At 40.6% G+C, this 27,697-nt stretch overlaps 1 protein-coding gene and 1 long non-coding RNA gene across 4 annotated transcripts in view; one reads left to right on the forward strand and one right to left on the reverse strand.

The window, feature by feature from the left end:
* The window catches only part of ST18 (ST18 C2H2C-type zinc finger transcription factor), a 240,991-nt gene that overhangs the window by 43,661 nt on the left and 169,633 nt on the right, over window positions 1-27,697 (reverse strand). For 2 of the 3 annotated variants that reach the window (XM_039527204.1, XM_039527205.1), the window contains 5 exons: window positions 11,617-11,813; window positions 6,665-7,465; window positions 4,078-4,212; window positions 2,300-2,390; window positions 697-801 (listed from right to left, as the gene is read on the reverse strand). In XM_039527204.1, coding sequence (XP_039383138.1) covers window positions 697-801; window positions 2,300-2,390; window positions 4,078-4,212; window positions 6,665-7,465; window positions 11,617-11,813 — 1,329 coding nt within the window. Of the gene's footprint in view, window positions 1-696; window positions 802-2,299; window positions 2,391-4,077; window positions 4,213-4,347; window positions 4,401-6,664; window positions 7,466-11,616; window positions 11,814-27,697 lie in introns of those variants that run through there. The other variant, XM_039527206.1, reaches the window with a different exon arrangement.
* LOC120399190 lies at window positions 4,487-27,588 on the forward strand. The gene is made up of 3 exons (XR_005595018.1): window positions 4,487-5,866; window positions 23,846-23,982; window positions 26,957-27,588. It is a non-coding gene; the product is annotated as an uncharacterized LOC120399190 (long non-coding RNA).

Raw genomic sequence — 27,697 nt, forward strand, 5'->3', positions numbered from 1 at the left:
AGCACTTTTTTGCTACCGTAGTATAAAACATAAATTAAACTGAGTAACTGCATTACAGTAAAGTAACTGGATGGGTCAATCAGAAATCTGTTATAGCAGAGAAATAGAGCAATGACAGTGCTTAGCCCACTTAAATACTACTACACTTGCAATAGTTAGATGCTGCTGTGATTGCCAAGGGTTTCCTTTGCAAAGGATCTCAATATATAAATCAGCATGGAATCCCATGCTGCAAAAACTGGGATGAGCTCATGAAGCTACAAGTTCTTTAACCAATCCTCAGGAGCCAAAGCATTGCAGCAGCAGGACAATCAGAGAAAGCTTCTTAACAAGTAACTCCAGTCTAATCAAAATAGGAGGCTGGTTAACACTAGGAAGGCACTCCAGAACAACCACTGAAATAATGTTTTTGTGTTGAAATAATATTTTTTAGATTTTTTTACTCATCTTTCAAGGACATGCATGTAGTCATTTAATGTTAGCTGAACACACAGGGACCGCTGAGTGTCCTTTGGTTATCACAAGTCATAATCAGTTTCGCTACCCACATTTTTGCATAGGGTCAGCCTGCTACAATGAACTAGGCTCCCTCAGTAGCTCAGAGTTAAAAGTTGTAAGGAACAAAATCCCTTACAAAATAAAGCACAGCATTTGGACAGAAATACCTGTGTGAGACATGTCATGTGAGACTCCTACCTGTGAACCTGAGCGTGGCACTGTCCAGTTTTAGGAGAATCATGCTGATTTTTTTCCTGGGACATTGCCAATTTTTCAGCTGCAGCAATTGGACAGCCAGAAAGACTGTTTAAAAAAAGAGTGGCATGATTTGAGTTACCAGAATATGAACTTATCTTTCAGTCCTAAAGGACCTCAGAGGATTTCATAAATTACAGATGGCTTCTCCTACCACTGAGTTGTAGCCACCGTTGGGATGAAATGTGGCAGCTGTTTAACAATGCACAGAAAAAAAAATACACACCAATTTAAGCCAAAAAGCAAAGAATGCTAGAGGATGAAATTCATTGGGGTTCTCAAGGCTCATGCAGGCCTTTCATGCCACTGTTATCTCAGAGTGTCACTGCATGTAGGAAGGCCATGGGTGGAGCAGCTGCATTGGGTGGCCTCCTCATTGGTGCTAAACAAGCCTGCACTGAGTATGTGGAGTTTGAAGTATGTCAAAAAATCTGTGACTACCAGGATCCAATGGACCCAACTCCACCTATCACCCCCCTCCCCACCACCACACACACACAGTAGAAGTAGCAGCTGCTATTTCAAATCCAAATTTGGCTGTTTGGATCCAGATTTGGGGCCCATCCCATTATGCAGAGATGGGTCAGATGTGAAATTTGTATGCGTTTGGAAGTTGAACCAAGCTGAAAGTTTTGGGCTGTTCAGATCTGAGGTTCTGGGCCAGGCAAATCTCTATTTAATTTTTAAAAAATTAAGTCTATTTTGCCCTCAGTGTCAGGTGAAGTATTGAATAAACCATATTACAGATTGATAGGAAGGTGGACTTTGGCAGAATTTTTTTTTTTTTAAATCTGGTGTATGATTGTGAAATAGGTATACATCCTGTCTCAAGTTATGTTTTCTCTTTGCTGCTGATTTCCAATTTGCCTCAATTCCTATCCATTTACAATTAGCAGTACTGATTTATAATATAGTTGGTCTCAAAGGGGCTGTAAATGTGACAGGGGTTTTCAAACAAGAAAATGACTAGAAACATTTCCTTTACTGTTCCCTGTCCCCGACTCCATCCCCTTATTGTTTGTTTATCCACCTGTCGCATCATGTCATAAAATGTCTTTGTTTTACTCTTATGTACCATGACTAGCACAATCAGGCCCTGATCCATGATTTTGGCTTCTCCAGACAACTGCAATATAACAATAAAAATAACAAGAATTCACTATGTATGCATACAGCATATAGGACAATGGGGCTCTGATTTTGGTTGGACTGCACATCTGTTTCTGTATTAATATTTCATGTACCTGATTAAGTTTCACATATATTTTCTTTCATTACTGTAGTTTGAAATCTCATCTCTGAATTAGGAATCATGGATTCTGTTATATCTGGTACTGGAGATAATATTTTTGATACTATACTGAAATTTAATATTTATCACAATTGTGTAGATTAATTGCTTGATTATAAATAATGTTAGTTATCTTTGTGGTCAATCAGTGTTTGCAGTACATTATATTGTTCATAGTCCTGAATTCCAAATATATGTGGCAATTTCCTCCCAGCTACATATTAATTTGAATGGATGCTAACTGATCTGGATTACCTTCTGTGTGTGTTGCGATTGCTGTTGACATGTCCTCTTCCAGTACATCCTGGAGTGGGGCACTTTAAAACATTTTCATGCATGGCAAGAACTAAACACAAAGAAAGAGTAAAGGGTAGCAACATACATATAGTAATCTCTCTCTCTCTCTCTCTCTAAGGAACATTTTCTTCTAACAACATAAAACATTTTCAAGTGTGATACACAAAAGCTTGTATTCTGATTTTGTACCCTCTAGCTCAAATGAAACTTACAAATTCAGAAAAGATGGTTCTGAGAGGCCTATGCTATGGTCTCATGTTGTGTCATCCGATGGCCCCTGCCTGGTTTAAATCAGTGGGCGGGCAAGCTTTAAATTACATCGGCACTTTTCACTCCTTATGCTGGAGTAAGAAGATTATACATGAGTGCAAAATCCATCTGTCCTGGACACACCCCTTTTGGCTCTAGCTCCGCCCTCTTTAGTTTGCATCCCTTACTCTCTTCTGCTCGGTATGTATGTAAATCCACTTTATACCAGTGCACCCTATCCCCAAGCTGTAGTTTGCACATTCAGGGATCTCTGACAGCATTTGTGCCATTGGAAGCCATTGTAGTGACAATAGCATCGTAGTGAAGAGGACCCATTGTATGTACATTTCCCTGCTCCCCAACCAAAGTAGCTGTTTTGGATCTGTATTTATCAAACGTAAAATAAAACATAATTCTATAGTTTTGTACATCTCCCTTCATGCTGTCAGCTCTGTGCTACCCTTTTAGGTGTACACTGCCTCAAAAGATTGTCTGATTGTTAATCAACTGGGTTGTTCTGTTAGTAAGCAAATTTTGATTACAGATAATCATTTTGCACCCAGCAGAACAGTACTGAGCTGATTGGAAGTGTGATAATTAACAAAGACTTGCTTTTAAAAAAAGTTAATGTTGTTGAGGCCTTCCAACTGCAGCAGCCTGGTTAGCTCAAGAGATGTTTCCATAAATACAGATTTAAAGATTTAAAAAAAGAAAGCTACAATTAAGAAGAGGACAGTGGTAAAGTGCAAGTATCCCTTTAATTTGTTGTTATGAATGCCACTACAAAAAAGAAAAACAGTCGGACTGACTAAGTTGTTCAAAGTAATAGTTTCACATTCCATTTTGGCTTATTATATATCATTTCACTGCATCATCTCAGAAGATGACATACCCAGCACAAACCAATGTAATCAGACTGGCACTGCGAGAAATGAATGGGGAATTCAGGCTGGGCTGGCCACACATAGGTTAGCATAATACAGTCATAGGAGAGAGGCATGCTATGAAGCAACTGGCGGATTCTCTCTCCTTGGCTGGTGGAGGTGACTTGCTTGGTCTCAGTGGGAAAGGGGCCATACCAGTCACATAGCTGAATGCGCACGTCTGAGCCTCCAACTATTTGAAATGGGAAAACAGCACATGCAGACAGGGCTATGTGCCAGCCCAGCTATAATGGCCAGTGCGGGTGTGTGGCTATGACCTTCTTGTTCCTCTCCAGCCCCTTCAGGGAGGTTCATGCCACTACAGGTGCTAGTTTTAACCAGGCCTTCAGCACCACAAGTGTAAGGACTGGGATTGCGACTCTACTGTGCACAGGAGCACCACAGTGGCAAAAGCTCATTGGACCATCTCCTGCCTTGTGCATCTGCACAGAGCTAGCTACAATCCAGCCCTGAGTATTTACAGTGAGTGTCCAGTATGAACTCACATGACTTAGAGACTTAGGCCTGGTTCAGTTGCTCTCTGTACTGTAGGATGATACTCACTTTCTAGTGGCACTCTGACTTTATGCGGACAGCCTGAGAGACTGCGGTGATGCGGGTACAGCCCAGTCACATGCCCTGTGCCATCACATCCTGGGATGGGACATTTGGTTTCTCTTTTTTCAGGCCTGGGTGAATCTGTAGAGAAATCAAATAAGGATTTTGTCTGGTTATGATTTCCTGCCTGCACTCAGCTGAGTGGTCTTAGAAGTGTGAAATAACTTTTCTATATTTCAGATGCAGTTTCCTCCCAAGGCTTTAACTTGGACTTACAGTAACTACACAATCTAAGCATCTCTTTTGATTCTCACATTGTCTCTTTAAAACAATGACTTTCACCTCCCAATATGCCATTGTGTGCTAAACATACACAGCTTAGGAATTGTGATGTCACTTATTCCATTCAGAGCCTCAAGCAGGACACAAGACGCATCCATTAAGCCAGAAATCTGGCAACAGCAACCAACAGAAAGATCTAAAAAGGAATAAATATTGAAACAGAAACAATCTTTTATACTGTTAATGCCAGGTTCCGGGAAACTGGGATCACCAAATAAAAGCTGAGGGATGAAACAAACAAACAAAAAAGCATTGCAACCAGGAGCAGCTCCTTAAATATCACAGATCTCTAGGTTGTTGGTCCTTTGTTAAGAAACTGAATACATGCCACTTTACATCTGAGCGGCTAGGCAGGCAGCTCCCCCGGTACACATGGCAGCACTGCTCTGCAGATCAGCCCACAATGAGAGTGCAAACATGGAATAACTGACACTCTTTCACAGGGCACTGTCTCAGCCCACCCTTATAACTACCAACGTACAATGAGGCAGAGGCTGGGCTCCTTAGTCCATTTTTCAACTTCCAATTGCAAGGTACTAGCAGTGTGCACGAAGTACCAATTAGAAAGTGTTTATTTTGATTTTGAATGCAGAATCTAAAAGGATGGGAAGGGAAGTAATTCTGATCCAGAAATTCTCTTATGAGAGGAGACAGACAGCAAGTGGACGTATAAATTGCTGAGGATGGTTTCAGATCAATCTGTGATTGACTGCCAACAACATGGAGTTGAGGGGAGATAAACAGCTGTAGTCAAAGACAGGTTAAAGCCACCTAGTAGGATATTTTGCTAGCAACGATGTAGAACCAGAAGCAGCTGCGAAGTTAAACTTTCTGGCAAGCCTTTAGATAAGAAAAATATGGAGGAAAGAAAACAGAATGAACATCAACAGGGAACCACAGTGCCTGTTAGAGTCACAGCAAATAAGAAGTAAGAAGTCACTGTAGGAAATCGTTTACAGCACTAACAGAGAACAACGAGTGGACCTAAAACAAAAAAATCATTTATTTTAATCTTCCATTAATCTGAAATCTAAGTGCACATTGTGTAAAAAATTAAGTGGAAAGAGTAGGATCAGTATAAGGTAACAAGTACACTTAATTGGCATAGGAGCCAAAAAAAAAAAAAAAGCAGCAGCAGCTGAGGAGGATGTGGAATTCCCAACACAATCGGTATAAGAAATACTGGCCATGGTTGGATTTTGTAAATGAAAAAATTCCAGGCCTCGTACTGTAACAAAAAGCTGTCAGAGCATATGGAGCACATGGAAAAGCAGAGTGAGGGAAGCTCAAGATTCTTTTTCTTTGAAAGTTATCTCTGAACCAAACTGCAAACTAAGTGTTTGCTTGAGAATAATCAGGAAGGACCAGATTTTGTCATTCTTACCCACATTGTGTAGTACCCTACTCTGCAAGTAGTCCCACTGAGACCAATGTGACCATTCGTGGAGTAAGGGTGAGTATTCCACATGAGTAAAAGGATCAGAATCTTGTCTGAATTGATTATGGTTACCTGAGCAAATGAGGGTAAGGATAAGTATATGAAACTTAGGAAGGAGGTTGACTAGCATGTATGTACTGTGCTAAGGGCATTTTAATTGGTAAGCTGTACGTGACTTTCCACAGAAGAAGCAGGTAAATGCATACTCTAGTTAAGCAGTACAAGAGGGATTATACAGTGGTAACCCTTAAAAAATTGCCAGTTATCTTAGATTCTAAATGCCTTAGATAACCAGTAAATAACTTACTTCAGCATTTTCAGTAAATATTGAGACGTACTCTAGGGAATACTGCATATATCAAAGGAATCATATTTGTTTATCAAAGGCAAAATAGCAACTTTTACAGGGTGTCTACTGCTTTACTTTGTATTTATCAAAGAGAATTCCTGGGAAAGATTAAAGTGAGTGTAAAGTGATATCTTTTGATGTTCCAAAATTATTCTCAATCTATGAATTCCATATCAAACGTTCCCAGTTTGCCAATCAATACAAGATCTTTTTAAGCTCCGGCATTACAAGCCTGACTTGGTATCTGAAAATGGAACTGTGTTCTCTCTTTCATACATTACCACAAATCATCAAAAACAATAAAGATTTTGGAATTTAGATGGCAATTATTCTGGTGGTGAATGAGGCTGAAGAATATGGCTTCTTCCAGAATCTTTACTTTTGAGGTAACATCCAGTTCAAAATTGTTTACCAGCTGTAGAATAAATGTTTGAGCCAATACGAGCAATCAAAATATTTCTTACGTTTGTTATTATAGAATTGTCTCCCACCAATGTCAATAACTTTGGTTTGTCTCCTTTCCCCAGCTAAATGCTCCAAAAGAAACCTGTCCAATTCTTTGTAGGTGCTGTGAAACACATGACCTTGCTCTGCCTGCAGAGCTATCGCTTGTTCTAGCAAACTCAAATTCCCTTTTGTTTTGTCCAGGTCAACTGATACATCTGTAGTTTCTGATAGGCACTCATCATCTTCCTCGCTTTCAGGGAATGGATTCTGAATTCTCTTGTCAAAAGGATCAACATGAGATTCCTGTGATTCTCTTAGCTCTGTTTCTGAGTCACAAACTGTTTCACAGGGGCGAAATTCTGCTTCTTCAGTCTTAATTTCTGGAACTTCCAGAATGTCTTGTCGGTTACATCCTGCAATATATCTCTGAGTTACATGGGGCTTTATGCTAGTGTCTTCTGAGAAATTTGAGGAACTGTCCCATTCATTGTCCAAAATTTCAGAGCTACTTTCATTGTCATTGTCTTCAGATGAACAGTATTGTGGGTCAGAAACACAAATCTTTTCTTTTCCTTCCGATGAGTTAATTGTGTAACATTCATCAACATCATCACTTTCTGTTTTTAAGGACTGGATGCCACTGTCATTTAGGTTCTCAGTCACCATTTGAACTGGTGCATCTTTTGCTAGTTTTCCCATGTTCATTAAAGATTTGACCACGAGGTCCTGATAGCGGGTGTAGTTGTCCTTTGTTTGACTGGAGTTTTCTTGCCCACCTGAATGAGAGGTTTCATCAGGTGATTTTGTAGTATTTTCTTCTATAAGGAAAAAAAGGAAGAGAAAAATGAATGCTTTCTATAGAGAAACTTAATCTTGATCTTACCTGGTTTCAATCTTAAATGGGAAGAGACTTATTTAACAATCACTGTTTATTTACTTAAGGATACTCTGAAAATTCTTAAGAAATAACACCCCCTTTTACCAAGACAATATCTGAAATTACTGCTAGTATATAACCATCACAAACCCTTCTAAGATTAAATCTGTGTAGTGTGGCTGCAGAGCCCTTTGTAAATAGAATGTTTTTGCATTTTTCTTTGTTGAATATATAAAATTCCTTTGATCTATTTTCACTCTCCCCCATGTCTAACATGCCCAAATATTTCTTAGAATGGGTCCCCAATTACTTTTCAAATCACTTCAGATTGCATGAAAGATCTTGACTGAAAAGACTCTATAGTTTACAAAGGGCAAGCTCTTGGTCACCATTACAGTTGCCACACTAAATGATACATCAGGTCATGCACAAGCAAACAGAAATGGTTCTTATGAATAGACTCTTAAAGGACTGCTAAAGACACCATTGAAATACACCCTGTGTTAATAAACATCTTTCTTTGGACGAAAAGCAGCAGCCAGCAGGTAGTAAAGGCTGCGTGTAGGTAAGGGTGTCAATGTTGGAAGACAATATGCCTTTTGTATCTCATTTAATTTTTTATAAAAACATTTGCTCTAACAAGGACACTCAAAAATACATCTCCATCATCTTTCTTTCTGGTAATTATCTCTCTAAAATCAACACTGATTTGCCAGGATCAAGTAAATATTGCCATAGTAACTAAAAGCATTTTTGGACGAAGGGAAGAATTTAGTCACAACACTAGCCCCTTCAATAATGCTGATTATAGGGTGCATTCTTTTGTTGGGATCTATTCAACATTAACTGAAAAATTTAACATTTTACTTCCTAGAAAGAAGGATGGATAAATAAGCATATAATATTTGGTAAGATGGACCCATCCTCTCCCGAATCAGAGGAAGTCCAGGTTTAAATAATAAATTAAACATAGTCTAAAATGCAAATGAAGTTTCTCTCAATAACACAGTGAGCTATTAAGAGAAAGTGTAAAGGGTTATGATAATTTTAAAGTATTATGAACGACAGAAAACAAATAAAAAGCATTTTCAGTGAATATGTCCAATTCATTGAACTATTCTCTCAATCCACTTAACTACCCACATGTGTACAATAATGATTTATAGACATTATACCTAATTATGCATATTTGGGCTGTGTTAGAGTGCCTAACAAAAGCTCTAGAAAGCAACAATTACCTCTGTTGCTTAGCTACATAGTTTAAAATATTCCTATTAAGTGCAGATTATTGTGAAGGGGAAAAGAGGGACAAAAATGCACATGTGCACCACAATGCATTTCACTTTGCTGCTGCCAAACTGTTAGCATTTTGGGTCATTTCCAGTTTACATAATTGTTTGGTTCAACTGTTTGTTATATGTTAAAAGAAAATATTTATTAATTCTTATTATTCTTCAGAAAATTGGACTCATATGGGGAGAGGTGGCCTCATGCACTATGTGCAGATAGTTGTGTGTTTTGGTTTTTTTTTTAAATGTCTGCAAAGCTCGGTGCAACTTTTAAACCAGCTCATCTCTCACTATAGACTTTGAAGTAATCTGAATGAAAAAGTTTGCTATATTTTCAAAACATGGCATCTAGTAATGATGATTGTCATTCCTTGTGGTTCTGTAATGAACCTCTGACAAATAAGTGTCTATGATTTAATAGCTTGTCTCTCTGCTCTGCTTGGAATTACACATAGTCCCATCACCAGGCCATTTTGATACAAATGGCTCTATTTTTTTTTTATGAACAAGTATGCTTGATACTAACATTCCTTTCATTAATTTACTGGGTAAAAGATTGTACTAAGCATATTACCAACAACAAGATTAAAAAATCATGACTCACCCCCCCCAAAATCATGAGATTGGTTTAAAATTATGAGATTTTAAAAATGTGGATTTGAGTTTTTTTAATTGCCTCCTGTTTTTTGAGCCTTTGTGGTTCACATGTTGAAGTTTTTCTCTGTAACCACAGGGGCTTGAAACTTACTTTAACAAATTAACTAATGCTGATAGTTCCTGAAATTGCATCACTCCCGGAGTTAGGGCTTTCAGACAAAAACAAAATATCATGAGATTCACAATAAAATCATGGGAGTTGGCAACACTGATTCAAGATACCAAAAAGTGATTTTAAAGCACTCTAACTCCATACCATGCTGCCTTGCTCTCAGAATTTTACTGGGGTTGTACAGAAGGTAGACACAGGAGAAAGTGTGCACATTTATAATAATAAATGGAATAAAACACTGAAGTTATGGAGGTACAGGGTACAGCCTGAATCAGCACAGAAAAACTCAGTTAAAGCTTTTTGTGAGACTGCTGGTATTATGAGATGGAAATACTAGGAAGTCAGAACAGTCAGGAAATCAGCAGAGTTGTGCTTACTTGGGTCGGTAGTAAGTTTGGCTCAGTGATTGCATCAGAATGGGACAGTTAGTGCACAATTCCCTACTAGTTTAAGATATATTTTAAAAGTACCCCCCCACAGGAACTTGCAAGATGTACCCACAAATCAGAACTCCAAAAGAGACCCCTGATAGAAGATTGACCACAAATAAAATCCTGGCCCCACTGAAGTCAATAGCAAAACTCCCATTGACTTCATTAGGGCCAGAATTTCACCCATAGTTCTCTTACCTGGATAGTAAAGTTGGCTTTCATTATAGACATATTGGTATATATTCAAGTTTTGTAACAACTATACGTACCAGAAATGTAAAGGCTAGTCTAAGTAGACGTGGGTATAACTCCAGATCCAAAACCCCCTCAAATTTGGGAAACTGCATCAGGATCTGGATCCCAATTCTGGGGCTTGAGGACAGCTTCCTCTTAAATAGAGGTACCATTACTTTTTCATACTATGTATGATTTCAGATTTCAGATTATCTGCCCATTTCCCTTAGATATTGACTTTTATAACCTATTGACAACTATTGTCTTTTTAACAAATGCAGTATTGATTCCACTGAAATCTGAGACCACTTTCTTAAGTCTTGGGCTGACAACTTGTGCAAGGCTCCTCAAAGAAAAAAATAACTGGCAATTTATTTTGAAAAGTGTTCCATTAATTTTGAATATATAGTTGAAGGGTGAAGGCAGAAAACATACATACATACATAATTTATATTTATTTATTTCAATATATATGTGTATTATAAATATATTTTATATTCTCCCCCAAGCAGTCATATTTTGTAGCACCTGCATGGTAGAACTTTCTATAAATTGTTGAGCATGTTTGGGTTGGGTATTATAAATACAGTGCAGAGTCTAATAATCAGGTTAAATAGAACATAGATAATAGTCACATGAATAAAATTGCTTTGCTAAATGTTAAAGTCAACATTTTGTTAAGCAGGTGATTGCCCCCAGCCTCATGCTGAATATATTAAAGTGAAAATCCTCTCTTTACAAACGTGTTTTTCTAAGGGCTAGTCTACACTCACCAGCCGGGTCGATGCGGTGAGTTCGACTTCTCGGAGTTCAAACTATCGCGTTTAATCTGGACGCGATAGTTCGAACTCCGGAAGCGCTGCGGTCGACTCCGGTACTCCACCACTGCAAAAGGCGGTGGCAGAGTCGACCTTGGAGCCGCAGACTTCGATTCCGCGGCGTCTGGACAGGTGAGTAGTTCGAACTAGGGTACTTCGAATTCAGCTACGCTATTCACGTAGCTGAACTTGCGTACCCTAGTTCGACCCCCGCCCTTAGTGTAGACCTGCCCTAAGTAGTTAGTTTTTCACTACATGTTTAACCTCATTCTTTGACAGCCCATATTAAGAAGCAGACACTATTCCTTATCTGACCTGCAGTGATGGCAGGTCTCTGCGACCTACACAGCATTAAGGACCATAGAAGGAGATGTTGTACAAGGCCCTTGTTTTTGAATTACCATATTTATATCTAGATTGCAATGTATTATCTCAAATCTACTCTGAGCCCAAATCATTCTACATTCTTTTTGAAAGCATTCAGTTTGACAGGCCTCTTTTCTTTGAGGGCAGGGAGTTTACGTTAATTTGGAGCCATTCTTCATTGCTACCTGTAGCAGACGTGTCATTTGTTTCGAGGACATTGATGTCCTCCTGCAACTCTGTTCTGTCCTCATTTTCTTCTTTGCATTCCACAGTGGGACTGTAGTGACGGGGTTTCATTAACAGGGACTTCCTTTTATTGACTGGAACTCCTGAAATCTGTTCTTCAGCTTTTCTCTTCTTAGCCATGGAGCATTTGTAGGCACTGCATTGATTTAAAAACGGCAATAATGAAAACAAATTGGACATTATTGAACAACCAGCACTGTCCTATATTTTAATTTCAAGCAGAAAAAATGAGGCTGGTAAAATGCTAATATACTTGCACTTCCAGCCAGCTGTGTTTAGAGGATGTTTAGTTTTAGCTCTTGGATCTGGAGAGCAGGGCACAGACAAATCCATCACACCGGTTCTCTTTCACTGCTACCAAAGTCTGGTTATAAAAAAATCCCTAATCCCAAGTAAACATATGTTAATCTATGCTCTGTCCTGCACTAGATGAAATACACCCAGAAAGGGATGAGAAAAGATTGATATTGGTTTGCTAATCCTGAGAAACAGCTAATGTGAAAAGTATACCACCAGTTACACTGCAGCATACTGTACCTTTATGATCCTTCTACTTACATGGGCTTGGGAGGGTGTGGGGTTGTCTGGTTTTGTTTGTCTTTGATGGGTGGGTGAAAGTCCATTTTAAGATGAATGCATTTTTTCAGTGCAAAGACTTACATATTTAAAGTTTTTTTTTGTTTGTTTGTATTTTTGGTGATTTGTGAGATGAACTAAACAATGTCAATGTCTGATTTTGCTGGTCACCATGGCCTAGATTCACAAATGTACTTAGGTACCTAAACTCCAGACTTAGGCACCTAAATCCCAGTTTTAAGCTCTACTGCAATTCACAATGCTCTTACTGAATGCTGTAGGCACCTAAACGCCCTTTTGCAGTAAACGATCCCTAGGGGCCTATATTTCTTCCCCTAAGCCTCCATTCAGACACTTATCTCCTACCTAAGCCTCAGAGTATTTCACCAGCCAGGAGAAGGTAGGTGTTTGGCCACCTATGCCATGTGTGGGACCTGATCCAGCAGGCTCCCTCGGAGCATGCTGACTGGATCTGCCCCCTCAAGCAAATTCACACAACACAACAACAGCTGCTTCCACCTCATCACTTTAGCACAATGGTTTGTATATTGACTTAGGATGTGGAAGGCTTCCAGTTAAAGTCCCCCCTCTGGCAGAAGGGGAAAAGGGATTTGAACTAGGCTTTAAACCTCTCGGGTGAGTGCTCTAACCACTAGGCTATGGGATATTCTGCTAGGAAGTGCCCTCAGGCTCTGTCTACGAGCTAGGGTGTGTGTGATTGTGCTGCTTGTGTACACATACTCGTACTAGCTTTCATTGAGCCAGCACAAGGCTAAATAGCAGTGTAGCCTCGATAGCACTGGAAGAGGCAAAGGAGGCATGGCTTAGCCATGTGGAGTACAAACCTGCCTGAAACGGGTGAGTGCATACTCAGCATGCCTAAGCTGTACCTCAGGCTACCGCAGCTACACTGTGATGTATACTCATGCTAGTTCAGCCAGTGCTAGAGCAAGTACATGCACGCAGGGAAATCACACCCCTAGCTCATAGTGTAGACATAGCCATAGGCTCTTCTGTTGAAGCTGTTTCACTGTGGATAAATACTTAAAAAGTTATTTGAGCCAAAGAGAGACAACAAGCAAGAGAGACAGCACACGCATGAGAATGACTCAATAGCCTGGTGGTTACAGTACGTGCCCAGGATGTGGGAGATCCAGAATCCCGACCCCTTGCGCCCTGACCTGTACTCTAACACTAACCACTGGGCTAAATGGTAGAAGGGGGGGTCCGCCTCTTCATTGTTGTAGTGAAAACAGCATAGATGCCTAACACCAAAGGTAGTGGATCACAAATAGAGGTAGGTGCCTTTCTGCAGATCAGACTTGGGTGTCCCTTCTGTGTGTGTATATGTGTGTGTGTAGAGGGGCCTAGGTACCTAACTCAGGCTTTGTGATTCCCAGAGTGCTCCTGTGACTTTCTAGGCTCCTGAAAGCTAGGTGCCATGACACTTAGTGTCACAACACCCTCACTCCTTATGTGAATCCAGGCCTTTTCATTTAGGGGAATTTACACTATGTTCTTGCTAGTGATTTGTATAAATCTGTACACGTTGGGATCTGTCCACAAGAGCTGAAATCAGCTATATACTTCTGGCCCACATGGTGTGACATATTCCCCTCTCCATTACATTAGCGCACTCCTACCAATGCCAATGGGACTGCATCAGAGTCATGGACAGTACAATGGGTCAATTCACTGCTTTATCTATGTCCATATATCTTGTCTATTTAAGGGTTTTTTGTGGCTGCCCTATGCCCAGGGCCGGCTCCAGGCACCAGCTTATCAAGCAGGTGCTTGGGGCGGCAACTCGGGAGTGGGGCGGCACTTTCAGGGATTCGGCGGCAACTCGGCGGAGGGTCCCTCACTCCTGCTGGGAGTGAAGGACCTCCCGCTGAATTGCCGCAGATTGCGATCGCGGCTTTTTTTTTTTTTTTTTGTCTGCTTGGGGCGGCAAAACCCCTGGAGCCGGCCCTGCCTATGCCTCATTGTAACTGAGCAAATTTCAATAGGTTTCCAAGTCGTATGTCTACAGACATAACATGATGTGCATGGAATGCTGATTACTACAACATTATCTCAAGGGAATATGAAAACAAACTTTGGTTGAACAGCTCAGCTAATGTGCATGACCAGGAACTACAAGATATACAATATTTGGTTCCTATAAATTACTACAAATAAATAAATAAATAAATATTTTTCCTACATATCATAGGTCAGATCCTTAGACTTTATTGGTGCTGTGCCCTTTACTAGCTGCGAATGTAGCCCTGTAACTTGATTACCTATACCTATGTATAGGTCCGCAAAACAAAAATGTGTGAAATATGCTATACCTTCCACAACAGGTTGAGTAATGTAACATTTGTGCAAGCTTTTGGAGTGGAAGGTTAGCAGAAGACCTAAACAGATCTTTCAGTTGCGACAAGACCTGAATAGCTGTCTGTGTGTCAGCTATCTAGCATATCTATGCATTCAATATAGCCTCCACCCTGCTAGTATCTGAGGGGCATGACAATCGAGGTCAGTGGTGGGCAACCTGCAGCCCGCGCCGCTTCCTGCAGCTCCCATTGGCTGGGAACCGGGAACCGTGGCCACTGGGAGCTACAGGCAGCCATGCCTGCAGATGGTCAATGTAAACTCTGTCTCGCAGCCCGCCAGTGAATTACCCTGACGGACCGCGAGCAGCCCCTGGCCGCAGTTTCCCACCACTGATCTAAGTGACACATCATAGCTAAGAAGTCAAAATGTGACACTTCACTAAAAGATCTGCCTCACAACACAATATTCTTCAACCCTTTTCTCACTTTTTGTATAAGTAATTTTTCATTGTGGTCATTGTTCTCTCAGACAGGGGAATACAGCTATGTAATATGACTAATAGCATTCATATTATATCTGTCACAGATGAAAAAACTACATGTATGGATCATTGTAATCCACTCATTGGTTTCTGGACCCCAGGGAGCATCATAAATCTACCACAATGCCCTTGGGTATTGGATTTCGTATTTGGCTCTCTGATTTAGCTGCAAGATTTGCAAAAAATCCATGTCTTCAAACAGCTCCCTATTGGTTACACATATTACAAGGCGCAACAGCATAAATAAATCCTTCCAAGATATCTTATGTGTGCTAAATTGGCTCAAGTTCTGATTGTTTTGGATGGTAGCATGTGACTAAACTTAAGCTTTTTGTTAAAAAAAAATTCATTTCTGGCCAAGCACCTTTTTGGCAATCCACCATCGTAAACATGAAGGATATGGAAATATGAAGATCTGCAATTTTAGGAGATGTTAGAATGCTACCAGTGTGCATCTTAAACACTGTGGATGCTCTTGATCTACTGAATGCTAAACTTACTGTGAGTGCCATTAAAACCGGGATGTTAACCACTTGCAGTAGTTAAATGTATTATGAATTTTGTGTTATTTCTCTTTTTGACAATAGTGCATACCACAAATATCACAGCACAATAAGTGTCCCTTTTGGAAATGGTCTCCACAGACACTGACCCAGATAGACCTACACAGACACAGACACGCCCACCCACCCACACCAGAGATATGCAGTGTGGATTGAAGTGTATAATGTACCCTGCAAAAAACTGCATGGAATAGTTTATCAGTCATTGTTGCTGAAGTTTTGCAATATTGTATCACTCATAATAGTCATGGTGTTGCAAACAGGCTGGAATTACAAAAAAGAAGTAGAAAGAACCATAACAATGCTTTATAAGCCAAAACTATCAAAATTTACTTTTTTAAACTTATTCATTCATTTGTCAAACTCCAAATTTACCTCCAATGGATATTATGAGAATTTAGGAATTAATACTGTCCTCATTTCCATTGATAAAGCTTCCCACACAAGCTAAATTAATATATTTTAGGCTAGAAGTGCCCATTACATCATCTAGTCTGACCTCCTGTGTAACACAGGTGATAGAATTTCAAGTAACTGAGTGAAATTCTATCACCTGCGTTACACTGTATCTTCCAAAACCCCTTAACTAAATGGTCCACAGCTAAAGTGGGAGAAAGAAGGACAGCAAGATGGTCATGCTATTGTTAAAATCTGCTGAATTCATTTAAGCAAATTGGGACAATGTATTTCCCTGGTTACATATTACAAACTCACCACAGTGATTTCAGCAAAAATGTCATGAAACACATTTGCGTATCACCATATCCTAAAAGGTAGTCAAAACCAGACTTTGGCAGACCACAGGCAAGAAAGAATACCAGAGACAGGGTCTCCTGCCTCCTGGAGTTTCACTCTGGGAACAAACAGCAGGAAAATCCCAGCTGATTATAACTAAAATCAACTGGCATCAGGGGAGATGCAGCTCTGATTTACATACTTCACATGACTCCACACTCCCCTGTGTATGATGGATCAACACAGAACCACTTTCGGAAGCAAATGTATGATAACTTCAAGTTCTGTTTAATTCAAATGTTGAGGCCAAATTGTGCTCTCAGTCACACTGCTGTAAATCCAGATTTTAGCCCAAGATGCCCACAGATCTGACTCTTTTCAAATGTAAGCACATCTTAGAGCCAGAGGGCTTTTCCTTTATGAAGTAGTGCGATGCATTACTTTGCCCACATCATACTCCTTTGTTTAACCAGTGCTGCCAGGCTCAATCAGCTTTCCAACAGAGTTTCTAGAGTTTCCTCTTCTCTGATTAAAATAAATATATTTTATCAGAACCAAATTTGTATAGGCTTATTCCTGACACCTTTCTCTGAGAATATAGGTGCCAAAGATTGCAGTGATTGACTCTTTTTTAGGAAGCTCAGCTTATTCTTCACAGGCCAGGAAAGTGACTAACATTTTTAACTCCAATAGAAAAATCCTCCTGCCTTTGCTGTTAGTGTCCTTTTAAGTTGCTACTTCTGAATCTTGAATCAAATAATTCACCAAGAATATTCTTCCTCTTACCCTCAATCTTATATTGTCTTCAAGGAAAACCAAAACAAAACACCCTAACTTTACTACATGTAGTTGTTTCATACTCTTGATTTTAATTTTCAGTTCATTGTAGTTGCTGACTATTGATCTTACTACAAATTTCCTTATCAAAGTAAATTTCTTTTGATAGTTTGTGCCTCCTTTCAAAGATTTGCTTTTTAAAATTTGTGATAGTATGTACGTATACATATGCACACACAGACATGTTGTCCATTTGTCTCTAAATGTAGATGTTTGATAACAGGCACCATAGGAATTTGAGACTCAGGCTAGCATGTAGATATTTGTGTCTATCTATCTATCAGCTTAGATATCAGCATTCATGAAGTACTCATTTCCACATTGTCTTAAAAAGTTTCTCTCTCTCTCTCTCTGTCTCTTTCACACATACACGTTAGCAGAGATCTGTCAGGCTGTAGTTTGTCAAACAGTAAACCTATAATTTAGCTTCTCTATTACTCATCTCATAAATTCAACATCTAATAGTTTTGTTGCTATTTATCAATGGTCTGCTTGTTGTCATGGAACACTGATTCAGCTGTCAAGGTTATTTGGTAATCTGAGGCTCATAAAATGGGAGAAGATTTTTTTTTGTTGTGAGCCCAAAGCCAATACATGCTTTCCCCCAATTTAATTGTACTTAAATGTTATGAATAATAAATCATTTTAGTACTGTCTATAATGAGCAGATTTTTTAAGCAAATGAGTCAGCTACTAAAAACAATCCTGTATCAGATATCATAATACAAGCCATGAGGTATAAGACTATTGCTTGTGTTAAAAGAAGAGCCTCAAGTAAAGATTTCATGCTTATAGGACACAGGCATTTTTGACATTTTATCCCAAGTGCTTAGGGTCTTCCCTTTCCTTTCTTTCTGCCCAGAGTGTGCCTGGGTGAATGGTGGGGCTAGGGAGAGTGGAACAGTGCTCCACCTTCCCTAACCACCTAGTGGCCAATTTGAAGACAGTGAGAAAGCCAAACAGCTGCTGTGAACTCCCCTCCCACCATTAAGCATTCCAGGGCACACAGCAGGCCATTCTTGCTGCTGGAAACTGCCCTGCCTGCCCTTCCCCATAGGTGGCATGATTGTCAGTGGAGGATTCCCATCTTGCTGTGAGTCCAACACTTTTGGGATCTGGAAGGAATTTTTCCCTTTTGGCAAGACTGGTAGATATCGGGTTAACTTTTTCCAGTTTCCTCGCCATCTCCTGCAGACTGCCATGGGTGAATAAGAGAGTGCATATTGTTTAAACAAACAAATAAAAGAGGTAGAGACCACTGTTACACTTCCAGATGGTATCCCAAGCAAGAGGCTTCAAGGGGCCAGCTCCTGGGGTAAACCTCAGCACAGGACTGGTGGAATCTGTAAACTTGTGTGGCAAGAGAGTGTCTTAATTCTTCAATGACTGAGTTCCCCTTCACCTGCTCCCTTATTCCTCCCCACTGGGTGGTGGGATCCAGCATCAGACTGACACACGAACAGAGTGACACAGTTTCAGCGAAGGGAGTCAACCCTCATTCTTTGGCTCCAAGATCTGAGGCGATTTAACCCCATGCCAGACCTAATTAATGCTTGGTAGTTAAAGGATGGGTCAGCCTCCTCATCCTCTAATATAAACTTTAATTCAGTTGTAGGCTGCAGCTTTAAATCCTAATCAAAGTTTCAGTTAATATTTTACCTTATAGCAACAGAACAACTGGAAACCTTTGTTATACATTTTGTATCATGCAGATACCCCCTGGAATACACAGTGACAGTCAAATGCTACTTTCCTCTTACCATTGTCTTAGCTAGGATACACAGATCCTCCTCTCTCACAAGTGAATCAGCGGCAGTAAACCACTCAGTCACTGCCATCTATTACGTATATTCTGTTTTTCTACAATGAGTTTTAAGGTTTTTATTTTATTCCATTTGTATCAGTGCAAAAGTACTGAAAAAAAGCAGAAATTATGAAGGATTCCTTCCTCAGCCTGTCCATAATTTGCAGTCTTCTTCTATGGCTGTTTGTTGGTTACCTAGGAAACAGATGCGGACAGAATTTGATTGGCTGTTTTAACAGAGTGACTGTGAGAGCTGTAAGCAAAGTTTTAGGTTGTAGATGTGTGAGTGCAACACACAGCAAATGTACATTCTTGAGAATTACATAAATCATATTTCAAGGATGGTGGTGGCTGGGACCAATTGGTAACACCTAGTGCACAAAAGGAGAGGTCTCTCTCTTAGGGACTGTAGCGGGGTGAACACCTGATCCAGCCTGGAAAGGGTTGGAGAAGCCCTGCAGAGGGCTGGGGCTGGGCAAGGGAGTAGAACCCCAGCTGATTGGGGGAAGTGGCTGCAGCTGGGGCCACGCCCCAAACTAAGAAACTGGGCCTTATAAGAAGACCAGGGAAGCCAGAGGGAGCAGTCCCTCTCTGACTTGAGAGGGAAACAGGCCTGGCTGCTGGGGAACTCACCCAGAGGACCTAGAGGGAGGCAGGGCTGGGGAAAGGCCGCCAGAGCTGGGAAGTCCTAGGCCAGCAACTCCCCAGGCTGCAGGGCCTAGTTCTAGGCCTCCTAGGTATTGGGCTTGCAGAGGGGCAGCCGGAGGGTAGGTAAATGCAGCCAGTCCAAACCCCTTGTTACCTGTGATGATTGGCTTGATACACTGCAGTCTGCCCCAGGGCACGGGGGATAAACAGAGATTGGCAGTAGCCACGACTGAGGCAATGTGGGGATAGGGGGTTGGGGTTCCCCTGGGGTGGGGAAACCCAGTAAGACTGTGGGGTACCGCAGGAGGCAGAACCCTGAGATAAGGGCACTGGGGCCCTGGGAGGGATCCGGGGGCCAATGGCAAGTGGATCACCGGCCTGCAGAGGGCACTCCTGGGTTGAAGAGCTAATTCCCAAGGATGACCAGCAGGGGGTGCCGCTGGGGTGAGTCTGAGCTGTGCTACAGGGACACATGATGAGACTGACCGCATGGCAGTTGAATGGACACTGGCTTTGGGCTAGAGATTGATTTTATTGGTGAAATCAACCAAAGATGTTGAAGGTAAATGCAAACAGTGCAAGAGATGCCAATGATGGAAGGCAAAAACTTAGAGAGCAGCTAGCCTAATACAATGGACAAAGAGAAATAATACTATTAATAGAACAGCATTTGCTGGAACACCAATAGTTGGAGACCAGTTTAAATAGTGTTAAGATGATAGGCCCTACTATGCGACTTAAAGAATTACAAAGACTCAAGGCGCATGTGTACATTTTGTAGCTCCATAGAACTAGAGTGCCCTGCCTAGGCTGCTATCAAGAGGAAGAGAGACAGAGCGATGGTATTACTATGATGTTTCTTCATAGATACAAGTTGGTGTCTTCACAGGAGTGAATCGGAGCACACAAGTCTTGTGTGGCGTTCCTAATTCCATGCAGTTATTTACTGAATGTGAAAACACTCGGCTTTCCTTATTATACTCAAAGATACATCATAGAAAGTGCGCCACTGTATATTTCTCTGATTATAATTGACATGGCTCCTCCATAGATGTTCATATGTATTTAGCACACATTACTGTTATTTTAAGGGGGGAAAGGTGATGCAATTTCTGGCAGGGAATACTAATTTTGTGGGGCGGCATGCATTGCCCAGTCTGAACTGTGAAGCCTGAGTCCCTACTAAGTTTACTTCCTTGGGAAACAGAAAGAGGCACCCAAACAAGGCGATGGGATGGGATGGGCTAGTAGCCTGATTTGACCGAGACCATAGGTAGGTATTCAGGGTGGCTAACCTCTCCTGCCACCACAGCTACACTTCTCCTATTTGTCATGCACTAGCTCAATCAGACCTAGTGTGGAGATGTGTTTTAGAGCTGGGATTTACATGTCTAGCTCTAGAGTAGACATACCCTAAGAGGTGCAGCACAGGACTTGCAGCCCAAGAGAATAGAAAGCTAAAGTGCTTTTGCACCCTCCCAATCCAGGGTTATTCTGTGTCCCCTGGGTAACACAGACAGATCTGGGGACCTTTATAGGTTACACAACCTGGCCCCCGCTGCCTGTGTGCTGCAGAGCTGCCCAGAATCCTTGTAGTCCTATATTCTGATGCCTCACAACAAAACACAAGGAAGGAGGATGCAAGTCCCTCCTACAACCCTGCCACAGCACATCCACTATCCCAGGGCTTGCAAGGGGATCCTCAGAAGAAGAGCCTTGTAGCTGTCTACCACAGTGCCTGTACTGGGAGAATCTTCCCTTGGCCAGACATAGGGCTCATACTAGACACTTTGACTAGGCTAAAGGAGATGAAACGGATGTGAAGATTTCACCCACTCTGTTTATCATCATGGTGATAATCATGCTCCCTTTGAAATTAAGGGCAAAATCTCAACTAACTTGAATGGGCACAAGGGTGAGCTCTAGTTAGTTTTAACTGTTAAATATTTGTGAGGAAATAAATGTATGAATGGGCTAACTTAACTGAAGAGGAAAGCTGGTTCTAGTTGCTGTGTGGAGAGATTTTTGCAAAATTGAGCATTTGTATACATTTATTTTACAGCAATAAAAATACTGAGAATAATATTCAGATGTAGAAGTTATTTCTAACTAGGGCAATGGTATGTGGAGATAGTGTGTGCCCAGTAAAAATTACATTATTTTACAAACAGTTCTAGTCAGTCACATGTTGGATGATATTCTGTCTTCTAGCAGTGGGAAAGCACATTCAAGAAGACTGAAACATAAAGATAAACAATTGGATCATTAACCCAATTAAGATTCATTTAGGCACAAAGAAGGACACTTGAATACTGTTTTTCACTCTACAGTACTATTTTTGTGCAATAACAAGAACCACCTGACATTCAGTGATGGATGACTTGTGACTTTATGCAAGTGTTAAAATCATCTGTTCAGCTACCAGGGAATCCAATGTGAGATATTACTTATGAGAAAATGTGTTAGTTCCATTGATTTGTGATTGGCTGACAAGATACTGAACACAATTTGCCCCGACTACTAAGTTGTGGTCAGCATCATAATATCTAAATCAATTGTTCACAATTGTGTTCAAACATCACAAAATTCTGTAATGCAGATAAGGCCTTAGTAACTCAGAAACCATTCTATAAACATTCAGATCCTTATGTCTATTAGAGATACAGGGCCAGATTCTTGATTCAGCTCTGGCAGTGCACAGTGACCAGGTTCTGGTTGTAAATGGTCAGCAAAGAATCCCTCCAGTGAAGGCTAACTTCCTCACAGTGTAAAGCTGGCAGAGCCAGTTCCTCCCACTCCCAACATGAGGATCACATTAGAAGAGGGAGGGAGAAAGCAAGGAAAAGACATGATGGAGGTCTGATTTGCTATAGAGATTCTCCAGTGGCTGAAGGTCCTCTAGAGACCATGCTTCAGTGACATAAGTAGGAGCAGCTTGTAGGCTGCTGTAACTCAAGCTGGAGATGGAAAGTATGATTCTTTGATGGTTCGTTCCTCTGCCCTGTACTGAATGGAACACAGACACAGGGGGAGCCCGCCATTTTGTTTTTCATGAACGAGACAGACCTTCCATCAGGTTTCTTAAGTACATATTTGGAAAGAATTTAAATCAATAAACCATATCAAGGAAAGTCAGGCATCTTCTATCAGAATTGGGGAATTGATATATTCTTTTGAAAGACTTGGTAGACAAGTCCCATTTGGAGGACATTTTGTACTTGGGGCAGCCTGGGACTGCAGATCAGTGGTATTACTCCTCCTTTATACAGGTGTAACTGAGATCAAACTCTATCCCGATTTATACAAAATAAATAGATAAATATTATCTGCATAACAGATGTCAGATTGGTGGTATTCCTGCTCTCCCATTTGCCTCCCTCCTTCCTTCTTGGACACCTTAGTGATGGGTGTGGCATGTATTTCTTAGTAAATCACTGACCAGATAAGCGTGATTATTAGATACATTTGCCATTACTTGGTACAGTCATTGAGCCAAATTCAGGCTGAAGTAAGTGAGGGTAGCTCCCAGGGGAGTCTTTGAGCCATTCCGAGCAGTGACTTAAATGATGGACCATAAATGGGATGGGTGTAAGTGCTCAACTAACATATAGAAAGTTGCACTGATTTGACTTTCAATAGGTTTGAATGTTATGGAATGTAACTTATCAATTGACAGTATGGAAAGTAGAATTTGGAACGGGGGAAATTATACCAGGAAACTTTAACTAGTGTCTCATCATCACCTGAACTCCTGCCATCAGATTCAGACCTGGCATACATGGGTGCAACTCCAGTAGACTTTAGGGGGAGTTACACCCACTTATGCTAGGTCTGAAAATACCCAGCACACTAAATAAGATATATATTTTTTTACTAACACCTGTTTGACCAATTTACATTGTTGTATTACTTACACAGCCATTATAGTAATGCTGAATTTGACCTGCTGAATCTCTCTGGACCTTTAGCACTAATTCTTTCCCACCACTTACTTTCAAAAACTTCATTTTCCTAAGTCACCATTCTTTCTGGTACCATATCATTTGATACATTTAATTTACCCCTTTGATTTAGCAATCTGATATGGATTATTTTCTTCTCTTACTTTTCTTGACTAATCACTGAAATGAATCAATGGACAGCAAAGAAGAAAGGGCTACTAAAGCCAAGGAGCAGGGAAGAGGACCAAGGAGTAACTGAAAAATTGGAGGGAACATCACTGAAGGATGGCAGTGTGGCAAAGCTTCACATAGTGCCAGCATTAGAGTGGAGTTGTTTGGTGGGTACAATACAGATTGGTGAAGGTTGACAAAAGGGTTAGAAGAAACCCTTGGTGGGTTAGAAGAAATAGCTGAAAAGACCAGAGTCCTGATTCTGTTCTCCCATGCCAATACATAATTCGATTCACTTTGGTAGAGTTACTCCTGATTTACTCTAGAGAATCAGGTCCCACGAAAGTATTGGAGAAACAAACGAACATCATGTTCAGGTTGGGTGGATGAATCAGGAAGAACAGGAGAGCAATTGAAGACAATGTGAGGAGCAGGATTAGGAGGACCATGGTACAACCATGAGAATGGAATGAGTGGGGTGAGAGTGCTCCCTCAGCCACCGGGTGTGCCGCACTGCCTGGTCCATTTGCGTGGTGTTTCAATCACAAAATACACACACTCCATTTCTTTTCCCTGTGTGTGCCTTTAATTTTTAGGTTCCAAGCACTGCAGAACACAGCATAGGCATGTGTCAGAAGGAGCCTTTCACCCCACCATAACAGACTGATTCCCACTAAGCTTGTAGTCGTCTGTGTAACACTATTACCTAAATGATCAAGATGCTATAGCTAGCACTCTGTCAGACCTTGGAACAACGATAGGCTAGGTGTGGGAAACATGAGGATGCATCAGAATGTTGGCATAAAGCGGAGGGAGGATGGAATTTCTGTGAATTGTCTATTGTGAAATCTCCCCCTCCCCCTTTAAATGACAAAGATATCTTTCTGGTCAATGGACTTGAGTGTAAAGGGGACTGGAATCAGACCCAATAAAAATAAGAGCCAGATATTGAGCTCAGTGGAGTGATGATGATTTATCCCAGCTGAGGATCTGGCTATACATACCTACATACATATACAAATGATTATGCATTTATATACAACAATAGAGTGGATCACATCTTGGAAGGTGCTGAGTATCTGCAACGCCCATTGATTTCAGTGATATTGACAGATGCTCAGGAGCAGTCAACACTTGGTCCAGTAATATAATAATAATCCAACAATAACAACATTTATGTTTCCCAATTTCTACCATTTCACACAAGGAAATAAATGTACTTCTCCCCATTCTGTCTTCAACAGATGCATCTACTTGGCTCACAGCTTATATTTGTGAAAGGGTATGAAAGCAGGGCATTTGTTTCTGTGGGTTACTGGAGAATATTTTGGAGTTGAAGGAACTCATATAGATAGAAAGGGTTGCCACTGAAGAAGGCCAATTTTCTTCCCATAGCAAGAAGTCATAGGAAGAGTTCAATTTAGGGCTGCATGAGGAAAGGATGAGTACACAGACTGAACCGAGATGAAAGGCGTGCACAGAAAAGATGGGAAGGAAGATAAAAGGGAAATAAGGATTTATGGATACTAATATAGAGGAAAATAAGCTCAATAACATGGGGGTTATTAAAGTTACTATATATATACAAATGGAAGGTTTAGCAAAGAAGAAAATAAGAGTGCTCAGGGGATATACATAATGATATAGAGAAAAATATATCATAACTGAAGTCTGGCTGGAATGTGATATTTAAGGATATAGTTTATTTAAAAAAGACAAGCAGGAAAAGTAAATGAGCTGGTATAGCCTTATTGGTGAAAGAGGATTTATTAGCCCCCATAAGAGGAGATTGGGGAGAAATAGGTTATGGTGTTGAGTCATTATGCATTGAAGTTGGCAATGTTTCAGACAGTAAACTAATGTTATAGGCCACTTGACCAAAAGGAACAACTGGACTGTGAAATGACTGAGCAAATAAAAAGAAGCACGTAAAAAGATCAGAGTGATAATAAGTCAGCAATAATTGAGGAAAAGGCATGCTGTCGTAATGAAATCCACACTGATTGTGAAGCATGAGGCTAAAGGCCAAGTACCTTCAGACCCTAATATGTACACATATTTTTGTTAGAGCACAGGTCCAGAAGTACATTAGTGTGCTTCTATAATGGGTTTTTCATTTTTCTTTATTCATTTCAACTGTTTGTAAAGCATGATGCACTATTGGTGTTACAATCATATAAGAACATAAGAATGACCATACTGAGTTAGACCAAAGGCCTATCTAGCCCAGTATCCTGTCTTCCAACAGTGGCCAATGCCAGGTGCCCCAGAGGGAATGAACAGAACAGGTAATCATCAAGTGATCCATTCCCTGTTGCCCATTCCCAGCTTCTGACAAACAGCAGCTAGGGAATATAGTAGCCTAAAGAAAGAGGAAGTGCTGATGAAAATATTACTGGAACCCAAGCTACACTGATCTACGATGAACTCTGCAGTCCTTGTAAACAAAAAAGGGAGTTTTGTATCCATGAAAGCTGCAGATTTTGGCCCTTAGTAAATGGACAGTTTAAATTCAACAAAGGTCAGTTTGGGGAACCTTTTTTTTTGTTGACTGGAGACAAAAAACTTTTCAACACAGTAGTACAAATGGAATCAAGGAAAAAGGACTAATGACCAAATCCTAAAGTCTTAATCCAGTTTTCAGCCAGTCCCTTACTCAGGGGAACTTCAGTGGAACAACTGACTTAATTGGGAGCCTGAGCAAGAATTTGGCTAAAGCTTTTAGAGAACAAAACAGTCAAGAACATCCACATGATTCTGGGGTGCCCTACACATGGAAAACCATACAACCAGGCTCTGCATCAGGGTGTGAGGTCAGCGTGCTACATACAGTGAATGCTTAAAAAAAGTTATCTTAGAAAAAACATGTTGAGTAGATCACGTTTGTTGGAGATCTTGTGAAAATCCAAACCTTCCTCTTTTGTGCACTCCAGAGGCAGTGGGAATTGAAGCTGTCCACTTGCCAAGGATCCAAACCTGTTCCATTGTTGCTTTTGTCTAAAACCCTTATGATAGCTATGCTGGTCTGTGGGATACTACACCTTTATAATGCTGGAATAATATTGAAAGAGTTAAAAATATCTCCTTGGAATGTTGAAAGAATCCCTGTCATATTTTATTTCCTTTTCTTGACATCTGCAGGTTATCTAGGGTCCTCTTCAACCTCCTCTTCCCTGGCTGAATGCAACCCCTAACTTCAGCCAAGGGCAGCAATTTAACTGGTGATTTGCCTCTACTTCACAATCAACATAGAACAGGCAGAAGTCATCGTCTGGCATGAAAAGTTCTGGGTGGCTTGCAGTCATCCATAGAGAAAAGACCAGCCAGAAAAGTAAATGATCATGTGGGGCTATACAATTCTGGGAGTCTGTCATTCAGTTGGAGACATTAGGATGTTTGGGTCTCTCTAAGCATACTCAGGGTTAGTATAAAAATACTTATTGTATGATGCAGAAAACTGAAGTTGTGATGGAGAAGACAGTAACTTGTTAGCAATATAAAATCTTAGAGGAGAAGGTGGAGAATACAATTAAGAATGCAAAAGTTTTTATTTACAGTGGATGGACAACGTAGAGATGTGCTCTCATGTGGCACCAACTGCAAATAGTCTATATCTAGCCATTAGAACATGGCAACTTAGGTGTAAATGACCTGAATTTGGCCCATAAGATAAGACCACAGTTACAGAAACAGAGAAATTGAGAATAATTAAAGGTTTTTAATTAAATTGAGCATTTGAAGGGAAAAGACAAAAAGCAAAAAGATATGATGTTGGTGCTGGGGAAGAAGCATTAAAGATGACTGGCTAGAAATAAATATAATAGACATAAAATGATCTAGGAAAAAGGAGGCTCATAATGTGTTTATCAGTTATTGAACATA

This window comes from Mauremys reevesii, linkage group 2, assembly GCF_016161935.1.
Source record: "Mauremys reevesii isolate NIE-2019 linkage group 2, ASM1616193v1, whole genome shotgun sequence".
Lineage (NCBI taxonomy): Eukaryota > Metazoa > Chordata > Testudines > Geoemydidae > Mauremys > Mauremys reevesii.